Source organism: Labeo rohita, chromosome 11 (assembly GCF_022985175.1).
Source record: "Labeo rohita strain BAU-BD-2019 chromosome 11, IGBB_LRoh.1.0, whole genome shotgun sequence".
NCBI lineage: Eukaryota > Metazoa > Chordata > Actinopteri > Cypriniformes > Cyprinidae > Labeo > Labeo rohita.
The window spans coordinates 23594404-23613697 of NC_066879.1; the positions used below are offsets into that span (position 1 = coordinate 23594404).

The following is a 19294-nucleotide window of genomic DNA, read 5'->3' on the forward strand; positions in this document are numbered from 1 at the left end:
TACAATTTCAAGACAAAAAAAATAAAAATAAAAAATAAATGAACAAATCGATTATCTAAACATATATTATTTCATTAAATATTTAAATATTTAATTAAATGTTTAATTTACTCATGAAAATTCAGCTAGATTAAAATAAATATATTTGTTATTTGTAAAAACAGATAAATAAATGCATAATATCAAATGAAATATAAAAAGAAAAGAAATGGAAAAAAGTTCTAACATACATTTAAACTAAAACAATAAATTACTTAAAATGTCATAAAATTGTGTAAGATATTTCATTTAATTTTTGATACATTGTATAGCAAAAATAAAATTAGATGGCACTAAAAATGAACACTGAGAAAAAAAATCAGATACATTTAAACAAAAATACATTTTCATGACTCACACTATCTAAATAAATAAGAGTGTTATCTGTAAAAAAAAGGAAAATAAATAAAGTAAAAAAAGGAAAATAAATAGGAAAACAATTCTAACATTTTAACTACATTTAAACTAAAATAATTTATTGCTCAAATTCTATCATATAATTGTATAAGTTATTTTATTTCATTTTTGATACATTATATAGAAAAATAAAATTAGATGGCACTAAAAAATTAACATTATTGAGAAAAAAATCGAAAATACATTAAACTAAAATACATTTTCAAGACACCATCTAAAAAATAAAAGAATAAATCGATAATCTAAAAATATATATTATTTCAGCCATTAAATATTTAATTTACACATGAAAATGCAACTAAATTAAAACAAATATATTGTTATCTGTAAAAAACATACATAATGTAAAATACAATTTAAAAAACATAAAGTAAAAGTAAATAAATAAATGGGGAAAAATTCAAAAATACATTAACTAAAGTACATTTTCAAGACACTAAAAACAATAAATGAATAAATCGATTATCTAAAAATATGTTATAGCCATTAAATATTTAATTTACACAAATGCAACTAGATTGAAATAAATATGTTATCTATAAAAGAAATAAAAAAGTAAAAGAAAATAAATATATGGGAAAAAATGTTAAAATACATTTAAACTAAAATAATAACTTAAAATCTCATAAAATTGTATGAGATATTTATTAATTGTATTTTTGATACATTGTATAAATTTAGACAGCACTGAAAAAATGAATACAATTGAGAAAAAAAAATCTAAAGCACATTTTCATGACTCAAATCTAAAATAACATTTAACCCATTAAGTATGTTAGATATTGTACATTAAAATACTTGCAACTAGAAAGCACTAAACATTTAAATGATACCATTCATTGTTTTAGCCCTAAAATACTAAAACAAAAAAGCCTTAAACTATCATTAATAAAGTGGACACTAACAAAATGAAAACTAAAGATAAAATAAAAACAAAAATTGTAAAAAAAAAAAATCAGGGCAATAACTTTTGCACAGACAAGCACCACTCGCCACTTCTTTAAAAATGCAATAATCTAGTCCTATTATCGTCTAACAAAACCCTTTTTATCCTTTTTTTTTTTTTTTTTTGTAGGTGTGGTGCTCAGTTCGCACACCTGAAAGCTCTCACGAGGGCGTTATTACTGACCCCCACAGTCCGTCACGGTTCCGGGTCATCGGCACCATCTCCAATTCCCATGAGTTCTCTACGCACTTTGGCTGCAAGGCAGACTCGCCCATGAACCCCAAACGCAAGTGTGAGCTGTGGTGACACTGACTCATGACGGGGGACTGAACCTGGAGCAGTTATCGCTCAAAAAAAATCCCAAACATCCATCTCAGGTTGCCAAATCTAGACTGCCGAAAAGCTGGTGGACTTATAGCGGACTACTATTTTCCAGCTATTATTTTCCCCTTTATGAGGAAACGGTGTAAATAGTGACTCCATGAAAGTCTATATAATGGAGATTTATTCTTGCAATCATTCAAAACACTGGAAGTTACTGGTTAAATGTAACGAGAGAGAAGGAATTGTCCTTTCTGCAAATACGTTTTCTTGGAATATGTGCCTTTTTAGCAAAAGCTTTTATTTTTCTAACGGGAAATATTTATGTTCTCTGTATGACGTTGCTGGTGGGATTTTTTTTTTTTTTTTTAGTCTGTAATGTTTGCCAATTCTTGCACAACACATTGTGCAACACTGTTAAAAAAACTTTGCTCACATTTTGATAGATGGTTAAGTTTTCTACAGAGTTTTCTACAAGACTGTTCCATCATGTCCTACTTGTTGAATTTGCCTGTACCATAGGAACTTGGTAAAATGATTAGCTTATATAATTCATCAGTGTCATTTAATGTCACATGAAGAATATGTGAGCAATATTTCAACTGGGTTTACTGCTGTTGGACCACTATACAAGAAAGTACCTTTAAAGCTGCAAATATGAGACTTGCTGGAAAAATATTTTTATTACACACAGATTCAAACTGCCCTTCTACCCTCAAAATAAATAGAAAAGGTGGGTTATGCTTCACAACAAGGTTTCATTTTTTCACATCAGTTAATAAACTACTAGAAAGCGTTTAGAATTTGACCAACAGATGTCGCCACATTCACATTTATTAATAACAACTGAAATGCCTGCTAAAAAGCAAGCTAATATTCTCATTATTACACTCCTGTGATACATATGCTACTTCACAACATAGGCAAGCGTGTGTATTCTATTCGACAAACCTTTCTCTAACATATGTAACGTTTGACGTATTTTGACGTATGAGCAAAATTTGGGCGGGACCCATTTTAAAAAGGTGACACTGCAGTTTTATATGAAGTCATAATATATTGGGTATTATGACTCATTCGTCTCTTTTATTGATGATTGATGGATTGGAATGTAACGGAGATGCCATTCATTGTGTGAAACAGTGCAGGCATGTGGCGACTGCCTTTATGACGTCACTTTCGCTGGCGTATTGCGATGTCCGATTCGAGAACGAATCGTTCTTTTTAGATCTCGTTAATGAACCGGTTCACAAAACCCGGCATGAACGATTCGATCACAAATCGAACTGAATCGCGGTTCTCGAGTCAGCAGCTCACCGACTCTCAAGAACTGAAAGTACAAATAAAATATACTGGAAATATTTGTATTACTTTTTTCCCAAACAAATAGTGTGGCATTTTTTTTAAGGTATGAAAAGGAAAGATTACACTGCCATTCAAAAGTTTTTGAACAGTAAGATTTTTAATGTTTTTTAAAGAATTATCTTCTGCTCACCAAGTACAGCAATACTGTGAAATATTTTTACTTTTTAATATAATTGCTTTCTATTTGAATATATTTAAAATGTAATTTATTCCTGTGATCAAACTATATTTTTAGCATCATTACTCCCGTCTTCAGTATTTACATGAGCCTCCAGAAATCATTCTAATATGCTGATTTGCTGTTAAAGAATCATTTTTATTATTATTATTATTATTATTATTATTATTATTATCATCAATATAAAACAGGTGAGTACATTTTCCAGATTCTTTGATGAATATAAAGACCTGAAGATCAGCATTTATCAGAAATAAAAACACTTTTGAAACATTATACACTATATACCATTCAAAAGCTTGGAGTCATCAGTCACGGGAAATTATAGAAATTAATACTTTTATTTAGCAAGGATGCTTTGAAATTGATCAAAAGTAAAATAAGGACATTTATAATGTTACAAAAAAAAATGCTGTTCTGAATTTTCTATTCATCAAAGAAACCTGAAAAGATTCTACTCCGCTGTTTACAACATAATTATAATAATCAAATGTTTTTGAGCAGCAAATCAGAATATTAGAATGATTTCTGAAGGGTAATGTGACTTAGTAATGATGCTAAAAATTTAGCATTGAAATCACAGGAATAAATTACATTTTAAAATATATTCAAATAGAAATCAGTTATTTTAAAGAGGAAAAATATTTCATAAGTTTTTGCTTTACTTTGGATCAAATAAATGCAGGCTTGGTGAGCAGAAGAGACTTTTTTAAAAAAACAAAACAAAAAAAACAAAACATCGTACTGTTCAAAAACTTTTAACTGGTAGTGTATATTACGGTCCTAAATGACCAGTTTTTTAATGATTAAAAATTTTAGATTTTGTAATATGCATTCCTGTTCATATAATAATATAATAATAATGGTGATAATAATAATAATATACAATTATATAAAAGTCAGTATTAAAGCGTACAATCGGGTGTAAAAGATGAAAAAAAAAAATACTTTGAAGATCGCACAAACTTTGTCAGGGACAACGTGAGGTCGCAATTGCGTCACGACGTTCCTTTTTTACGTCCAAAATAACCACTGAATCGTTTCAGGAACCGCATCTTTGAAACGAACTGTTCGAAAGAGCCGATTCCTGGAAATGTGTCGGACTTCCCATCACTACGAAGTGGCGTAAGGTGAACCCGAGCATCTCCGAACTCACCCGACATTTCCCGAGCCGTCCGTCCAGCCGGACTGCTGGAAGCAGCCGCAACAACGCCATGTTGAGCGAAGTCTCCCATCTTTATGAGAAATTCCTATAATGCGATTCGTTTATGTGATGTTACTACGCAAAGCGGAGCAAACAAACCCGGAGACGGCCATCTGAGGAGGCGGAGAAGAACAATTCAACCGGGGAGATCCAGGGTGGCTGGAGGGGGATACAAACCCCCTACCGTCCCCATGCATAGAGCAGCTACAACCCCCGACTTCAAAGATAAAATGACATTTTTGGCACTAGCAGCCAGATTTGAATGAAATCCATGGCATAAGGATATACACACGTTCCGGCCTTCGTAGAGAGAAGAAACGGCCAGATATTGTTGGAACGTGCGACCGTTTTCAGCTGCGCATTGTTTGTTTTGGTTTAAATTTCTGCAATGAGTTTGCCACCGAAAGTGGTCCCGAAGCCGGCCGCTGTCGCTGTTAGTGGACATGTAACCGGACCGGCACCGCCAACGCAACTCCGTGCAGCCCTGACCTCCGTGTCGTTACCACCGGGAGCCCAGAGCGCTCCTCCGCCGTCAGCCGTGCCGCCTACCCAGTATCCTTCACTAATAACAAAGCCCCTTGTGTCCCACAACACAGATCTGTGGGGGAACCGAACGGGGATTTCGCTTTATAATCACATCACCTGACTTGTTATTTGTTTACCTGATTATAATGATGAAATTACTTATATAAGATTGCATTAGTTTATTATTAATACAACCGTTGCCAGGGCGATCAGGGGTGTGCTTCGATTACATCGAAGGGATTTACTTCTTTGCTATCTGTTGTTGTTTGCTAGTCCTCTTGGCAGTTGCTTTGTTCATGGAACTTGACAATCCCAGCTTTGTGCACCGGGTCCATTACAGTTTCAGATCACTCACAATCTGTGCGTGCTTGTATTAGTTACCTGTGTATTTTCTGGGTTTATGATCAAATGCTGTTTCATGTGTGCTAGGACCTTTGGGAGGCCATATCTCAAGTCCAAAGAGACCTGAATAGCGTTAGTACAGTTGCTAGGGTGTTGTTGCTGGTTGCTAGGGCAGGACTAGGAAGTTGCTGTGGTGTTATGAGTGGCTGCATGTTGGCTCGAGCCAAATAAGCTCAACTGCATGTTTATAAAATACTATTTTCTGGAGATCCCTCTGATCCATTTTCATAACCACACACCTGTGGTTATTCTGGTAGGGCACCTGTGTGAACTTGAGGGGAGTTGGCCATATATGTGCTACTATAAGTTTGGGACAAGCTGGTTAATATTAGTTTTCAAAAAAAGAAAAGAAAGCCTAGTGTTATTTGTTCACATTGTCATGCCAATTTTATTATCTAACCTGATGTAACACCATTCATACATTAAGTGTGGTTCAACTACACTATTATTTTGTTCAATTTTATTCAACTGCGCATATTTCAAACTGATTTACCATCATCACCTATCGAGCCATTTTTTTTCCTCACAACTGAAAAGGAAACAACAGATATGAGGCTATGTCATTCTAGTCTTTTGAAGGTAAATCACGTCACATGAAAGCTTTGTTCACTACTGTGGTTAAGGCTAAATGTATGATAGGAATCTCTGCCGGATTTGACATGATGTGAAGTAATCAGTCAAGTAAAGGCTGTTTAGACACAGTCTAGCTAAGTAATTGAGCAATAGGCACACTGCAAATCTGGGTCACCCTCTTGAGCTCTCTGAGAATTTCTGTTGTTCTGCAAGTCTGAGCCATGATTTGCTGAAGTAAATTTAAAGGTGAAGTGTGTCGTTTTTGCGCAACTAGTGTCACCAAACAGAACTGCACAAATAGTGAAGGTTTTCAAACAGGTTTGGGGATACGTTCTGTCGCTGTTTACTCACCCTCATATGATGTCTTCTTATATTTTAAGGAATATTTTAGCTGTTTCTCTCCATATTACGAAAGAATTTGTGCGCATCTGCCAAATACTGCAGTTGAGTAAAACTGAAACTTGAAATTCTTTAGACTTCCTCAGATTATTGTTTTCTGCGAATTGAACTTTTATTTCAAAGCACTGATGACTTCCAGTTTCCTTTGCATATCAGTAATCATGGCCAGGATGTCAACTTCTGCATGCACTTATTTGGCACGTTAGCTATTCCTTAAAAGCTTTACAAGTGGCATAGTGACTTCTTTGGCTCTTTTTCTTGTAACCTAATTATTTGATCGTAAAGACTTGAAGTGGGGTCCAAAAGTTTTGAGACAACAATTAAAGGAGAGGTTCACTTCCAGAACAAAAATTTACAGATAATTGACTCACCCCCTTGTCGTCCAAGATGTTCATGTCTTTCTTAAGTCGTGAAGAAATTTTAAAGGGCTCTAAACGTATCTTGTCTAGCAAAAAAAAAGGTCACTCTCTAAAAAAAAATGTAAACTTATATACCTTTTAACCTCATGCTCGTCCTGTCTAGCTCTGCATGAACTCTGTGTAATCCGGGTCAATACAGTTAGGGTATGTTGAAAAACTCCCATCTTATTTTCTCATCCAACTTCAAAATTTGGAAGGAAGTGTTTGGTAGGAATGCAAGAACATAAGCAATGTTCTTGCTTCTATTAAAGGGACAGTTCATCCAAAAATAAAAATTCTGTCAATAATTACTCACCCTCATATCGTTCCAAACTCATAAGACCTTCATTCATCTTTGAAACACAAATTAAGATATTTTTGACGAATCCGAGAGCTGTGACATCAGCGGTATTCTCGTAACTTCATAAATTTATGGTTGAACCACGGATGTCACATAGAGTACTTTAACAACGTTCTTAGTACTTTTCTGGGCCTTGAACTTGTCAGTTGCGTTGCTGTTTATGCAAGGTCAGAAAGCTCTCAGATTTATTCAAAAATATCTTAATTTCTGAAGATGAACAAAGGTCTTAACGGCTTGGAACAACACAAGGGTGAGTAATTAATGAACTATACCCTTTAAAGCTCGAAATGCTCTAAAATCATCCTGCATAATGTCTAATCTTTACGTTTTGACGTGAGGTCATTGCTAAATACTAAGAATTTTTTTTTTTTTTTAGTTTTTTTACTTAAATTGTCATGTTGATGATATAATAATTTTAAAAAATAATAAAAAGAATTTGTAATATATTTCTCAATATTTTTTTTTCAAATTCGGATGATATTCAGTATATATCTCAAGATTTTTGCAATAACTCTTTTAAACACCTCTGACAGGCATGTTTGTGCATGTTTGGCCATAATGCTTAAAGCTTCAAAAACAAGCTGTAAAAAGAAACCTTTGTTGCTCTTTGTATTTGTGCTTTGTGAGCACAAATACGCACATGTGCGTTTCATGGCAGCCGAACTATATCTTTGATCATACTTGTGAGACGAAAAAGGAGTCAGTATTGCTTACTGTCTTTAGAAAACTAAGCTAAACTTTTAACATTATGGCGAAATTCATGCTACTCCCTCATTTTACATCCTCATCTCATTTATCGCAATAATATTGCGAATTTTGAATATATCCAACGATTCCTCCCTTGCATTTTTCTCGTCTAGTAATTGGCAAAATACAGGAAGTGGTGCATTCCACATATTAAATCCTTTTAAAAATCATAAAGCATAATGCTTTTAAGAATTCACAAACACTATGATTCAGTTAAATACGTATATGCAATGCAGGTTTAAAATATGCCCTTTAATTATTTACATAGGGTACGTACATGCATCTCAGAGTGGCTCTTTTCACAGTAAACGCTACTACACAAACTGTTATCATTTACATTTGTGGAGTATCTCAAATTCTGCATGTTGTTGTGAGTTTGTGTTTATTATAACGTTCATCTGGGAACGTAATGTGCGCTATTTCATCAGATTTGTAAGGTAAATCATTTATAAACCTACGTAACCAGGAGCATTTTCTTTATCAATATTGCGATTTCAAAATAAAAGTTTAAACCCTCAATCTGAGATTACAAGTTTTGATGTGCAAATATTCAAGAAATTACATTGGCTGTAGCATTTCTATCATAAAGAATTGGTCTAATATTAAAGATTAAGTGGACATTTGAATTAAATGTTGTTGAGTCAGTATTAAACAGATTAGATTGCGATGTAAGTGTAAAAACAATCATCAGGCTGTTGCCGCCTATTAATGAGTAATGTACATTAGCTCTATTATTTATACTACATTATGTATTTTAACAGTTTTGTTAAATAAGACCATATTATTACTTGCTTTTAATACTTTATTTGAACTAATTATTATTGCCTCATTGCTATTATATATACATTTTAAGTCATTCTAAAGGCTATTGTTCACTTAGGTCTATTTTTATTACTACAAAAAAAAAAAGAAGATATTTATCAGATTACTCGATTAATCGTCAGAATAATCGACAGATTCCTCGATTACCAAAATAATCGTTAGTGACAGCTAACAGATACTAAAATAGAAGCATTTTAACTAGACCTTTGGGAACTGGTTTTCTTTATGCTAATAGTTTTGATTGGCTGTGTTTGCTTACCATGATCCATCAGATAAAGTCCAGATTATATAAACAGAGTGTTTTAGAAACTTGTTCAAACGTCTTATTTTTCATCGGTTGCATTGGTGTGCCACCTTTGTCTGTTTCATTTTTGTGGGCTCCCTTGTTGAGACCTTCCTGATCAGTTTCAGACTGTGGTTCTCTATGACAAAGGTTTTATAACTCCCACAATGACTCGTTATTGCTTTGTAATTGGAAATCGTATTATATCAGCTCAGGCTGTTCAGCAGTGATCGACATCGACCACAAACCTCAGCAAAAACATGTGGCCATAAAAATGAACTATTGTGTGCACACATGGTTACGCTTATGTTGGATAGCAGTGATTACATCACTTGATGCATATCAGTGTCTTCCAGTTGTAGAGTGTTCATGATTGCATAAATCGCAATTAAGACCACTTCCTGTGCTCAAGAGTGACTGTATTGCTTCATCTAACAGAGAAAATCGTCCTAGCGGACGGGATTCCTACTAGGGGGTCGTGCCTTTGGTGATGATGCTGCGTCGAGAGCTTGTGTGTAAGTCGGAGGGGGGTTGGGGTGTCGGAGGGAGTGGTTGCCAGAGCGACGGGTAACATATGCGACTGGCGCTGCACCCCTCAGACAATGGCAGCGCTGCTTAGCATTCAGAGTGTGAGGCTTCCCACCGCCTGCCAACAATCGCCTAGGTCACAGAGAGTCTTACACACACACCGCCTGCCACAACCCCAAACCTCTCAACGCAGCCCCTTTCTTAGTTCCAGCACATCTTGTCACCTGCTTTTCCCCTTTTCATCTTCCTCACACACTGTATAATCAGCACTGCATGCTTACCAAGTAAAGGCTAAACAAGGAGGAAAAAAGCTCTTCTTCTTAGGTAATTTTCTTTTATCTGATCTCAGTTTAATGCATGGAGATAACAAGTAAGCTGTTTGCAGTGAGCTATGGCAAGCTCTGTGATGCTTGAAAACAAAATTACTCTTTGTAATTTGACAAGTCAACTTCTGGCTCAGTCAATGTCATGTGTTTGGGGGCGGGACTACTGGGAATCCTGTTTGAACACATTTTTTGCATTTCCGCCTGATGCGGAAATTATATATAACATTTAAGCTTGGTAATTTTATTCTGGAGTATTAATAATCCTTCTAAATCTATTTTAATAGTGGAGTTTACACCATAGGGGAGCAATAACATTGGAATCACTTTCAGAACTTTTTTTCGTAGCTGATAAATGTTAAACAGAATCTTTCCTGCTTTAAAGGTGCAGTCCAACAAAAACTGACAGATAATGTACTGACCCCTTGTCATCCAAGATGTTCATGTCTTTCTTTCTTCAGTTGTAAAGAAATTATGTTTTTTGAAGGAAACATTTCAGGATTTTTCTCCATATAATGGACTGGTATGGTGCCCCGGCTTCAAACGATCCTAAATGCGTTTGTAAATGATTCTAGCCGAGAAAGAAGGGTCTTATCTAGCAAACAATCGGTTATTTTCATAAAAATAATACTATTTATATACTTTTCAATGTCAAACGCTCGTCTTGTCTCGCTCTGCCTGAACTATTTTTTCCGGTTCATGACAGTTAGGGTATGTCGGAAAACTCTCATCTCATGTTCTCCCTCAATTTCAAAATTGTCCTATATCGCTGTTTTACCTTTTTTGTTAAGGGTGTTTGAGCTTCTTTGCATGTTTCACTTTGCAAAGACTGGGTCGGAACTTCTGCAGCGATGTAGGATGATTTTGAAATGATTTTTGAAATTGAGGGAAAAAATAAGATTGGAGTTTTTTGACATACCCTAACTGTCTTGAGACAGAATACACAGAGTTCAGGGAGAGCAAGACAAGACGAGCGTTTGAAAATAAAAAGTATTTAAATTGTATTTTTTAAATGAAAATAACTGATTGTTTCGTTAGATAAGACCCTTCTTCCTCGGTTGGGATCATTTACAACCACATTTGGGATCGTTTGAAGCCGCATTTAAACTGCATTTTGGAAGTTCAAAATCGGGGCATCATCGCAGTCCATTATATGGAGAAAAATCCTGAAATGTTTTCCTCAAAAACATAATTTCTTTACGACTGGAGAAAGAACGACATTAACATTTTGAATGACAAGGGGGTGAGTACATTATCTGTAAATTTTTGTTCTGGAATTGGACTTTTAAAGAGCTTGACTATTTAAGGATGTCATATAATGTTGGTTTTAATAACCAACATTATGTTGAAGCTAATATAGTTATTGTTATATTCATCTTTACAGTTATTGTTCTCAGTGTGTACAGGCCTTAAAGGGATAATTCACCTAAAAATGACAGTTCTGTCAATTACTCAGCCTCATGTCATTCCAAACCCCCATCGTTCAATTTCGGAACACATATTAAGATATTTTTGATGAAATCTGAGACTTTTCCGACCCTGCATTGACGGCAGCGCAGCTGCCGTGTTTAAGGCCCAGAAAGGTAGTAAGGACATTGTTAAAATAGTCCATGTGACATCAGTGAATTAACAGTAATTTTATATAAACTACAAGAATAAAAATAACGACATTCTTCTCTTCTGTGTCAGTCTTTGATGCATTCACAAGAGCACCAAGACGTATGCGTCAAAATGTATTTGAAATGTTGAATGAATTTATTTTTGTTTTGTTTGTGGACAAAAAGTATTCTCAAAAGGTTGAACCACTGATGTAACGTGGACTATTTTAATGATGTCCTTACTAACTTTCTGGGCCTTTAACATGGTAGTTCCGTTGCTGTCTATACAGGGTCAGAAAGCTCTTGGATTTCATCAAAAATGTCTTAATTTGTGTTCTGTAGATGAATGAAGGTCTTACGGGTTTGGAACAGCATGTTTATTGACACAGTGTTCATTTTTGGGTGAACTATCCCTTTAAGACCACTATTATGAATGAGGTTAAATTTTGATTTCATGTGAACAAGCTGCAATGTTGTTTCTGCACTACCAGATGTTACTAAAGAGAACTAAAAAAAGGTTTTCAGACAGGTTTGTTAAACACTCCATATTTCATTGGTCAGACAAATGGATAACCCCGCCCCAAACTCATGCCATTGGTTAAGCTGTTGTTGCTGGTCGGGATAGTCAAACATGGAGCAATGTTTTCATAGCACCACAAAACCGCAGTGTTTCTGCTTTTAGGGAGGATTAAACTACTACTGTCTTATAGTCAACTTTGCATATTAAGCATCAAATGATGACACTTTACCTTTAGGCTTCTGTGAGTTTCTGAACTGTCAGATATGAACTGTTGTGAACTGTGGTGTTGGCTGTGGTCTTGCTGCAGAATGTACAGTGTACATGAACTGCATTTCATGAATTTTACATATGCTCAGTGACCATATTCCTCAAAGAGTGTGTTTCTATACATATATATATATATAGATGAGGGCCATAGGGTTCAGGTCATTAAATAAAAGAAAAAAAATCAGCTGTTCATCTTGGCCATAATATGAGATGTGATCATAGAACACAGTCCTGAAAACCATACTGTGCCTTTATAACACAGTCTGACCTGAGGTTCACGTTAGTAGAGAATAAATCTCTTTTGAGTTTTCTCTCTCGCTTTTGCTCTCCTTCCCTCAGCTGTAGACCCTCTGCCTGCCACGTAGACAATCTACTTCTGGTTGATCACACTTCTCTTTTTTTCTCTCTCTTTTCCTGTCTTAATTTCCTTCCTTTCTTTTTTATCTCCTGCTTATACTTAATACCTTTCTTCCTTCTTTCCTTCCTTTTTTCTTTCAGTCGTTCCTTCCTTTTTTCTATATTCCTTCGCTTTTTCTTTCTTTTTTTCTTTCTTTCTTTCTTTCTTTCTTTCTTTCTTTCTTTCTTTCCTTCTTTCCACAGTTCCTTCGTTACTTCCTTTACTCCAGTCGTTTGTTCGTTCCTTCCTTCATTACTTCCATAATTTGCTTATTTTCTTTTTCTTTTTCTTTTTCTTTCTTTCTTTCTTTCTTTCTTCTACACTTCCTTTGCTACGTCTTTTACTTCTGTCGTTTGTTCATCCCTTCATTCCTTCCATAATTTTCTTTCTTTCTTTCTTTCTTTCTTACTTTTTCTTTCTTTCTTCTACACTTCCTTTGCTACTTCTTTTACTTCTGTCGTTTGTTTATCCTTTCATTCCTTCTGTAATTTTCTTTCTTTCTTACTTTCTTTTTCTTTCTTGCTTGCTTTTTTCTTCCCACAGTTCCTTCTCTACTTCTTTTACTTCATCATTTGTTCATTCCTTTCTTTCTTTTTTCTTTCTCTTTCTTTCTTTCTTTCTTTCTCTTTCTTTCTTTCTTTTTTCATTCATTCTTTCTTTTTTTCTTTCCACAGTTCCTTCACTACTTCTTTTACTTCAGTCGTCTGTTTGTTTCTTTATTCCTTTCATAACTTTCTTTCTTTCTTTCTTTCTTTCTTTCTTTCTTTCTTTCTTTCTTTCTTTCTTCCACAGTTCCTTTGCTACTTCTTTTATTTCCGTCATTTGTTTGTTCCTTCATACCTTCTGTGATTTCCTTTCTTTCTTTCTTTCTTTCTTGATTGCTTGCTTTTTTCTTCCCACAGTTCCTTCGCTGCTTCTTTTACTTCATCATTTGTTTGTTCCTTTCTTTCTTTTTTTCATTCTTTCTAACTTTCTTTTTCTTTTTCATTTATTCTTTCTTTTTTCTTCCTTTCCACAGTTCCTTCACTACTTCTTTTACTTCAGTCGTTTGTTCGTTTCTCCATTCCTTCCGTAACTTTTTCTTTCTTTTGTTCTTTCGTTTTCTTTCTTTCTTTCTTTCTTTCTTTCTTTCTTTCTTTCCACAGTTCTTCTGCTACTTCTTTTACTCTAGTCCTTTGTTCGTTCTGTCATTCCTTCCGTCATTCCTTACGTAACTTTTTCTTTCTTTCTTGCTTGCTTTTTTCTTCCCACAGTTCCTTTGCTACTTCTTTTACTTAATCATTTATTCGTTCCTTTCTTTCTTTCTTTCTTTCTTTCTTTCTTTCTTTCTTTCTCTTTCTTTCTTTTTTCTTTCCACAGTTCGTTCACTACTTCTTTTACTTCCGTCATTTGTTCGTTCCTTCATTTGTTCGTTCGTTTGCTTCCTTTATTACTTTTCTTTCTTTCATTCTTTTTCTTTCTTTCTTTCTATCTTTCTTTCTTTCTTTCTTTCCTTCCTTCCTTCCTTCCACAGTTCCTTTGCTACTTTTTTACTTTAGTCGTTTGTTCGTTCTTACATTCCTTTCGTAATTTGCTTCCTTTATTATTTTTCTTTTTCTTTCTTTCTTTCTTTCATTCCACAGTTCCCTTCTCTCTGTCACTCCATATGGCTCTTAATTGGATTTACAGTAAGCTGCTATGAAAGTTTAAGGCTACACAGTTTTGCCATCTCATCCTTTGCCTTTCTCTGTACTCATTCTACTGGCGGTAATTAAAGAAACAATATTTAGAGAGTAAAGGCCCATCACTCTCCAGAGACCTTGACACTAATAGGATACTTCAGAGATACTTAATAACAACTGTCTCAGGGTTTCAAAAAACAGTTTACTCTTTTAAAATTAGTGTGCTGGCAATGTTACTCATTATCAGCTGGTTGCTGTTTATAGAAGTCCAATACACAACTGTAATTCACCTAAAACAGACTTGCCTCACAAATTTGCTTAATTGAATTGATGTTCCCTTCAGCCAAAAGACAAATGGAGCTTTACTGAATAGACTGTGCTTGTGTTGGATTGGAAACATAAAACCTGTTCTCTACATATTGAATCATCTAACTTCCTAACTAGTGCTTTTGGAAAATGTGTAAATTCCTCTCAAATTCTTCACACCTGTGGGCACACACCTGCGTGTCGTGCCATTAAACAACTCCCATGACCATGCAAAGGGATTTGGTTATGCAATGGAGTGCCAAACTGCAAACACAGGAATCAGATCAGCCTGTAATTCCAGTAAGTCGTGCCTTGTGTCCTGCCAGGGCCTCGCAAGTGTCAGCTGTCAGTTTTAACCTGATCAAATAGCCTTGTGGGCCGTCCCCCAATCAGCATTCCTCAGGTGCACCCCTCTAAACTTGGGTTAGGAGGGCCACAGATGTGTCCCTGTTGACCTGGAACATAGGTTTCCAAAGTCTCTACACATGAGAATGCACTCATGTACTCGCTTTGGGTTGTTACGATTGAAGGAAAACCTCTCGTCACACATTATACCTCTCTTCCTGGCTGTTTTTTCCCAGCTCTTACTTCCCCATCCCCCCTTTTTTTTTCCTCAGAGTTTAGGTTGGCAGAAGGCCAAAGAGGTAGAAGGGGGGAGAATGGGAGAGAGAGAGCGCAAATCGGAAGGCAGGGTTTCACAGAAAGACTAAAAAGTGTCCATGAGTGCATGAAGCGCACGAAGGAGGAAAGCCAGACCTCCTCCACTTTCCCCGAAACCATGTGATCTGCTCATCGCTCACTTACAGACACAGATACCGTAACCGACGGAGCCGGTTCCTGATCTTTTCAGTTTCTTTTTCTGCCACATCCATCCGTCTTTGTCACTATCCGTTTCAATGACTGTGTGTCTAGTCTGAGTGACCCTGTCATTCGTGTCACAAAATACCTCAGGCAGGTATGACAAGGCAGGATTCATTATAAACTCATCCTTCAACCTGCTGTAGGGCTTTCTTTTGAAAAAAAAAAACAGGATGAGTGATGTGTAAATGTTGCCTAACCTTTATTTGTAGGTAAAATCCTAATGACATCATACAAATTGTCAGTTCCCATGTCTTTCTCGGCACCTGCAACGTGACATGCCTGTTATATGTCTGAGCAACATCTGTATAGAGGTGCATAAACCATAGATGTGGCATTTTTGAATTTTTGGTGAGCTTATTTGAACATTTGTCGTTTGTTTAGCGTGTCAAAACACACATTGTATCCAACAGTGCGCTGATCCGTTTCTCACATATTTGAAATTCCATGTCAGGATTTCAATCTGACATCTTTCTGGCCGGTGGAGGTACGGGATGTACTGAATAGCTGGACATTTTGAAGAAGGGAGGGCGAAATGTGTTTGTGTTCACTTTCTCGAACCTTCACCTCAAATGCAAGCGACTGGAAGAAATTGACAGTAATATTAATTGATGTGAAAGAGCCTGCACCATTATCGTTGAATGAACCAAACGCTACTATGAAACACAATGCTGGATGTTTTTTTGCAGCTGATATTTCATGTTTAGTGACCTTCTTAGTGTCTAAGGTTGACATTTTAAACCTATTAGCGAGATTTTCTCTAACATTACCCTTCCCAGGATCCCTCGAGCAGCGCTATCACTAGAGGAACGCATGTTTCCCGCCCACTCCGGGGTGACGGCAGTCTACAGTGTGAGTGATCACATACATATGTACACTAACCGTCATTACACATCACTATAATGTATATACATAGACAATCCCTTAGGCAGAAACATACTTATTTGAAAGCGTGTGGTCCCATTGTACATACATACTGTGAGTTCTTTTATCATTATTATTATAAGCAGTCGATACAGATGCTTTTAACTATCTGTCTGAGCTAGCTATATATGTGATGACAGTTTAGCTAGCTTTAAATAGTTCGCTCAGAAAGATTCTGCTCAGACTGTTGCTGTGCCATAATTGTAGCTGACCTGAAAAAGATAATTTATTATAATGGAACAGGTACAAATTTAATCCCTTAACCTTTTCAAATAAAATATTTAAAATTTATTTAAAGGGATAGCTCACCCAAAAATGAAAAATATGTCATTAAGTGGTAACCCTTATGTCGTTCCAAACCCGTAAAACCTTCATTCATCTTCGGAACACAAATTAAGATATTTTTGATGAAATCTGAGAGCGATCTGACCCTTTTTGAAAACACCTTTTGTGCACAAAGAAAAAAAAAACAACTTAATTCAACAATTTCTTCTCTTCTGTGTAGGTCTTTGACACATTCATGAGAGTACCATGATGCATTAACAAATTGTTGAATAAAATTGCTATTTTTGTTTTCTTTAAGCACTAAAATATTCTTGTAGCTTCATAAAATTACTGTTGAACAACTGATGTCACATGGACTATTTTTATGATGCCCTTATTGCCTTTCTGGGCCTTGAACAAGTCTATCTATGCAGGGTCAGAAAGCTCTCAGATTTCATAAAAAATATCTTAATTTGTGTTCTGAAGATAAACAAAGCTCTTACAGGCTTGGAACAACAAAATTTTCTTTTTTGGGTGAACTATCACTCAACATTTCTTCCGTGGTTTAATTTTAATAGTAAATCCCCTTTGTTTGCCCAAAAAATAAATTTAGCTTAATTTTCAGTAATTAAAAGTTAAATTAAATTAATGTTTCATGCCTACATTTGATAACAGAATTTCTAAGGAAAAAAATTCATAAGGCTATTTTAGGAATACGTTTGAATTAGTTAAGTATACATTCAAATTATTAGACATGCTAAAACACAGAATTTGATAACAATAAAACGTGGTGAGAAAAAATGAAACATTTCATGGGGCCCTAAACATGTGATTTTTGTTAAACTTTTAATAATTGATGTAAAATTGTATAAGGAAAAATTAAAACAGAATTTGGGGAAAAAAATAAAACGGATTTCATAAGATCTAGTTTATAATGAGGAGGATATTTTAAGTTATGAAACTTACAGGATGTTTTAATGGTACAAAGACCTCTTATATGCCGGAAGATCAAGGCAAATTTGATTTCTTATGTTATGACCCCTTTTAAAATGCTAATATATTTATTAAAAACAATGTAAAATATGCAAATGAAATAATAAAGTGACCACTAGGGGAATATAGAACGTTGTTATGCATTGAAAGCAACTATGGTATGAACACTGTGTTCATTTTGTTTTTTCCACAGGTATCCAGACACCCTGGTCCTCCGTACCCAGGTCACGACCTCAGCAAAACCCACCCAAATCTGGCAGGCACCCCTCCCGGCCATGCCACGTCCCCAGCCCTCTCTCAGGTATCAGTCCCTGCCGCCCCCTCGTACCGCTTCCTCAAGGGCTGGGAGACAGGTGGAGGGGTGAGTACCAACACCTACACAACAGTCTACACCATTTTTTCCTTGATTATCTGATATTTTTATCTTTTAAGACAGAGGAGAACTCATTAAATTTTGGTGTTGCTGTGTTTTTCTGGGTCACCTTTTTTTGTATGATGTTCTTTGCTTTTGTTGGGTCTGAATTAACGGTGACATTTAGACTTGCGAATTACATTTAGACGGCTGATGTTTTGGCACACACACATACTCACAATACAGAGTGCCGTGGTTTTGTGTTATGAGTGATTTTTGCACCGCTCTCCTCACCATGGTTACCACCAGCCTGAAGGAACACTGTCGCTATTTTATAAATAGTGTTTCCAGCCGACACAGGTGCTGTAATGATCCCACGACTTTCACACACACTCTGGACAGATATATACACACTCTACAGACACTTTTATATACACTCTGTTGCTGCGGACTGATTGGAGGGTAATGTATTCATCTGGGTTTGTCTGACGACGAAATTAAGTCAGTATGCACACACTCATACAGATAATGATGAGAGAGGTTTTTTGCATGCTGTTTTGTATCTTGTGCTGTGAATGGAAACTATAGATCATGCTTCAAAGGGAAGTTACCTAACCTTTTCGCTATCTGTGATTCACTCCTTAGCCTCCATATAATCCAGCTCAAAATGCAGGCTCCGCCCCCCTGGTGTACTCGCCACAGACGCAGCCAATGAACGTACAGCCGCAGACTCGGCCGGTAAGCACTGCACCCCAACTACATACAGTACATTAAAGGGGTCATGAAATGCATTTTTTTAAATGACTTTATTTTTACTGAGGTCCACTTACAATCTTAAAGGGGTCATCAGATGCCCATTTTCCACAAGTTGATATGATTCTTTAGGGTCTTAATGAAAAGTCTAAAACATGCTTTGGTTAAAAATTTTTAATGGTAGTGTAAATAACACCTTTTTTACCTTGCCATAATCAGCTCTGCAAAAGTCATCCTGTTCTGGTCGAGGTTGCTTTAAATGTTAATGAGCTCTGCTCGCCCCACCCCTCTCTTCTCTTCATGGAGTGACGAGCCTGTTTACATTAGCCACATTTAGCCACGTTTAGCCGCTAAACTTGCTAACTAGCACATTATTAGGAAAGGCGATCGCAAAGATTCATTAAAAAAAAACCTTATACTCACTTCTGCTGTAAGTGAAGCTGAATCACAAATGATTTGCACGAACATAGACGGATATATGTAGATCGGGAGGCGCATTCCCTTCACAAACAAATGTAATCCACTGCATCTTTAGTAGCTCAGATGTGGGGAGTAAATGACGACCACTTT

General features: G+C 35.8%; 2 protein-coding genes across 5 annotated transcripts in view; both read left to right on the forward strand.

Annotated features, from left to right (window-relative positions):
- ece1 (endothelin converting enzyme 1) overlaps positions 1–2461 on the forward strand; it is a 33405-nt gene extending 30944 nt beyond the window's left edge. For 2 of the 3 annotated variants that reach the window (XM_051122786.1, XM_051122785.1), the window contains one exon: positions 1532–2461. In XM_051122786.1, the coding sequence (XP_050978743.1) occupies positions 1532–1708 (177 nt within the window). In that variant the 3' untranslated portion in view covers positions 1709–2461. The remainder of the gene's footprint in view (positions 1–1531) is intronic. The other variant, XR_007828721.1, reaches the window with a different exon arrangement.
- A 1900-nt stretch (positions 2462–4361) lies between these two features.
- The window catches only part of eif4g3a (eukaryotic translation initiation factor 4 gamma, 3a), a 70178-nt gene continuing 55245 nt past the window's right edge, over positions 4362–19294 (forward strand). For both annotated transcript variants that reach the window (XM_051122566.1, XM_051122567.1), the window contains exons 1-4: positions 4362–5022; positions 16218–16290; positions 17813–17980; positions 18617–18709. In XM_051122566.1, the coding sequence (XP_050978523.1) occupies positions 4859–5022; positions 16218–16290; positions 17813–17980; positions 18617–18709 (498 nt within the window). In that variant the 5' untranslated portion in view covers positions 4362–4858. The remainder of the gene's footprint in view (positions 5023–16217; positions 16291–17812; positions 17981–18616; positions 18710–19294) is intronic.